We start from the raw sequence: 2728 nt of genomic DNA on the forward strand, positions 1-2728 counted from the left end.
ATCTATGCATCTGTAGGGTCCAAGTCTGCGTCTGCCCGTGATGCTAGCCTGTTTAGTACATTAGTCTAAATGAGACTATATCTATTGTATTTATTTATTGAATAATCTTCCTTACAATATATATATAAATGTATTTGTACAGATGCCTGTCTTCGATGCCAAGCAGAAAATAAACAAGAGGACTGTGTTGGTAAGTATGGTCCACAGGTTGCACATAGTATCATACTATGTATTAGTATATATTAATGGCCATATTGATTCAATTATGCGATAACTAGGGGTAGATGCCGGTATAGAGCATTTAGGTCTATTTACCGTACAGGTCCTGGTCAGGTCCAGAGGTTCAGGTCCAGGTCCAAACCTGCACCTGGACCTGAGTGTGAAAACTTAAAAAATGGTCCATTTCACTTCAAAGGAATCTGTTTGAAGGAGATTATGACTCTCACTGGCCTTATACATTCCCATGCAATCTATATGCATGCTATTACAACCTCCTCTTTACATTAAAACTTGGACTGTAAAATCTTTGGTAGAAATGACTAGACTATAATTTACTCTACTAGTACTTCGCTCTTGTTATGCTCGTGGACTGGTAAGCTCAAAAGTGTGTTGACACCTGCCGGCATAATTGTTCCTTTTTGCAATTGGTCCAAATTACAGTCTACTGATTTCTGTAAGGTCTGAATCTTTTTTTATTGATCCAAGAAGAAGAAAAAAAAAGTTTTTTATTGGTACATTGCAAAGTACTGGTCGCCACCTCTAATGAAGACATTCATCAAATGTCATCAACTCAGTGTCACTGTAAGAAATTATTCGACCATTCTGTAAGTCTTTCAAAGCAGAAGCAAAATGCAGGGCTCAAAATTTACTATGAGGAATACATGTACATGCGTTTGTGCACCTGACCTCAAGAGTTACATGTAGGTGCAGGGAAAATGTTTTTGGTGCACAGCATGAAATAAGATAGAATGTCAGCAAAACCTGATAACAATCCATACTGCCTCCTGTCTGAGCTGTGAAAGTTTGAATTATAGCTGAATTTAGCATAATTTTTTTACACATCATGAATATGCAGTTTACAACTAGTGCAGTAAGGTACATGAACCTACACAAATATCTAGGTGCATTAGATTAGGTGTACATTTTCCAATTATGGGTGCACATGCACCTGGAGTGAAAATTTTGAGCCCTGATTAGATTAGGTGCACAGTTCCAATTTTGGGTGCACATGCACCTGGAGTGAGTATTTTGAGCCCTGAAATGGACCAATATACATTGAATTTTTGGTGGATTACTTACTAGTGTACCAAGGACGTTATGTAATAATGTCTTTGCTTATACTAGCTTTCCCTACAAAGAAGAAGCAGTGTATACATCGGTTTTGTCTTCTATAGCATTTGATACTCTCGTTAAATGAGTGTGAATGAGTGTTCTAGAAAAACAGCAGTTGAGGAGCATTTTTGTTAAACTCTTTAGCAAGAGGATAACAACAAAGGAACAACAACTTTCCATGATATTAGATATGCAGGTAGTTTCGACAGATGGGCACCAAGAAATGCAAATAAAACTAATTTAGATTCAATTTACAAAATCATTAAGGAAAATCTCTAATTCCAGCATTTTTCATTAAAGTACATCATGCAATACATGTATATGTAATTGGAACATATACACTCAGGTACCATTTATGCAAATACTCACCTAATTTGCATAATTAATGAATAAGTCACATAATTTATTAAAGTGGTATATGTGCATAGTTTATGTTAATGTTGTTTTGTTGTTCCAGTGGTGTGGGGAGAGTGTAACCACTCCTTTCACAACTGCTGCATGTCCCTGTGGGTGAAACAGAACAACAGATGCCCCCTCTGTCAGCAGGAGTGGGTAGTGCAGAGGATCGGGAAGTAGGAGCCGCAAACTTGTCCATCTACAGACCAGGATTTTCTCAGCAAACCTCACGTACATTTTTTTGTCGTAAAAACATCATGTCTGTCTGTAAAAATGAAGGAATAGCCAAAATTTTGGCCCGTTAAGATATAGGTTTAGATTATGGACACTGACCCCAGAAAAACAAACAAGACATATTGAGACGTTATAACTTAGTTTTACTGTTAGAGTCCATTCCAAGACACCATGAGGGTTTTTAGGCGATATTTATAATTAGTCTGAATTATTTTGAATAAAAGAATATCTGAGCCACAATAATTAAATTACTTTCAAAAAATTGACTAAGAAAATAGTCATTTATTTGAATTTCTTTGAATATTTTAGAAACATTTGAAAGTAACTGTACAAAAATATCTTTATTTAGAATAATTGTGAAACCTCTCTGTGATTATTTCACATTTACAAATATTTACAAAAAATGGTAAACCTGGCCAAATGGTAAAATTAGTTTATTGCCCCCATAAAAGTTTAATAGCCCTATTGTTGCATCCGTATATTTTTAGATTTCACTGCTGGGCACTGGTGGATCCTTTGTGGTGGGCCATTGTTGCATGGCACCCAACCATACTTTGCAAGGATGTGTGAATTGCTATCTTCCCAGCCCACCGAACCATTTACAAAAAATGATAGAAAATGGTAAAATGCTGTTACCATTATTTAGAAACCATTAGAAGTATCCAATTCCACACCATGAATATTTCCAAAGTTTTACAGGACCAGGGAAATATTTATAAAGTTGAAACAGTGTTAAAAATATTTCTGAAGTATCAAATGTCCTAGA

At 35.8% G+C, this 2728-nt stretch overlaps 1 protein-coding gene across 1 annotated transcript in view; it reads left to right on the forward strand.

The window, feature by feature from the left end:
- Positions 1-2075, forward strand: part of LOC118428119 (RING-box protein 2) — a 3497-nt gene extending 1422 nt beyond the window's left edge. The window contains exons 2-3 of the mRNA XM_035838097.1: positions 143-190; positions 1790-2075. Coding sequence (XP_035693990.1) covers positions 143-190; positions 1790-1908 — 167 coding nt within the window. The 3' untranslated portion in view covers positions 1909-2075. The remainder of the gene's footprint in view (positions 1-142; positions 191-1789) is intronic.
- The last annotated feature ends 653 nt before the right edge of the window (positions 2076-2728 follow it).

The sequence above is a fragment of the Branchiostoma floridae genome, chromosome 12 (genome assembly GCF_000003815.2).
Source record: "Branchiostoma floridae strain S238N-H82 chromosome 12, Bfl_VNyyK, whole genome shotgun sequence".
NCBI lineage: Eukaryota > Metazoa > Chordata > Leptocardii > Amphioxiformes > Branchiostomatidae > Branchiostoma > Branchiostoma floridae.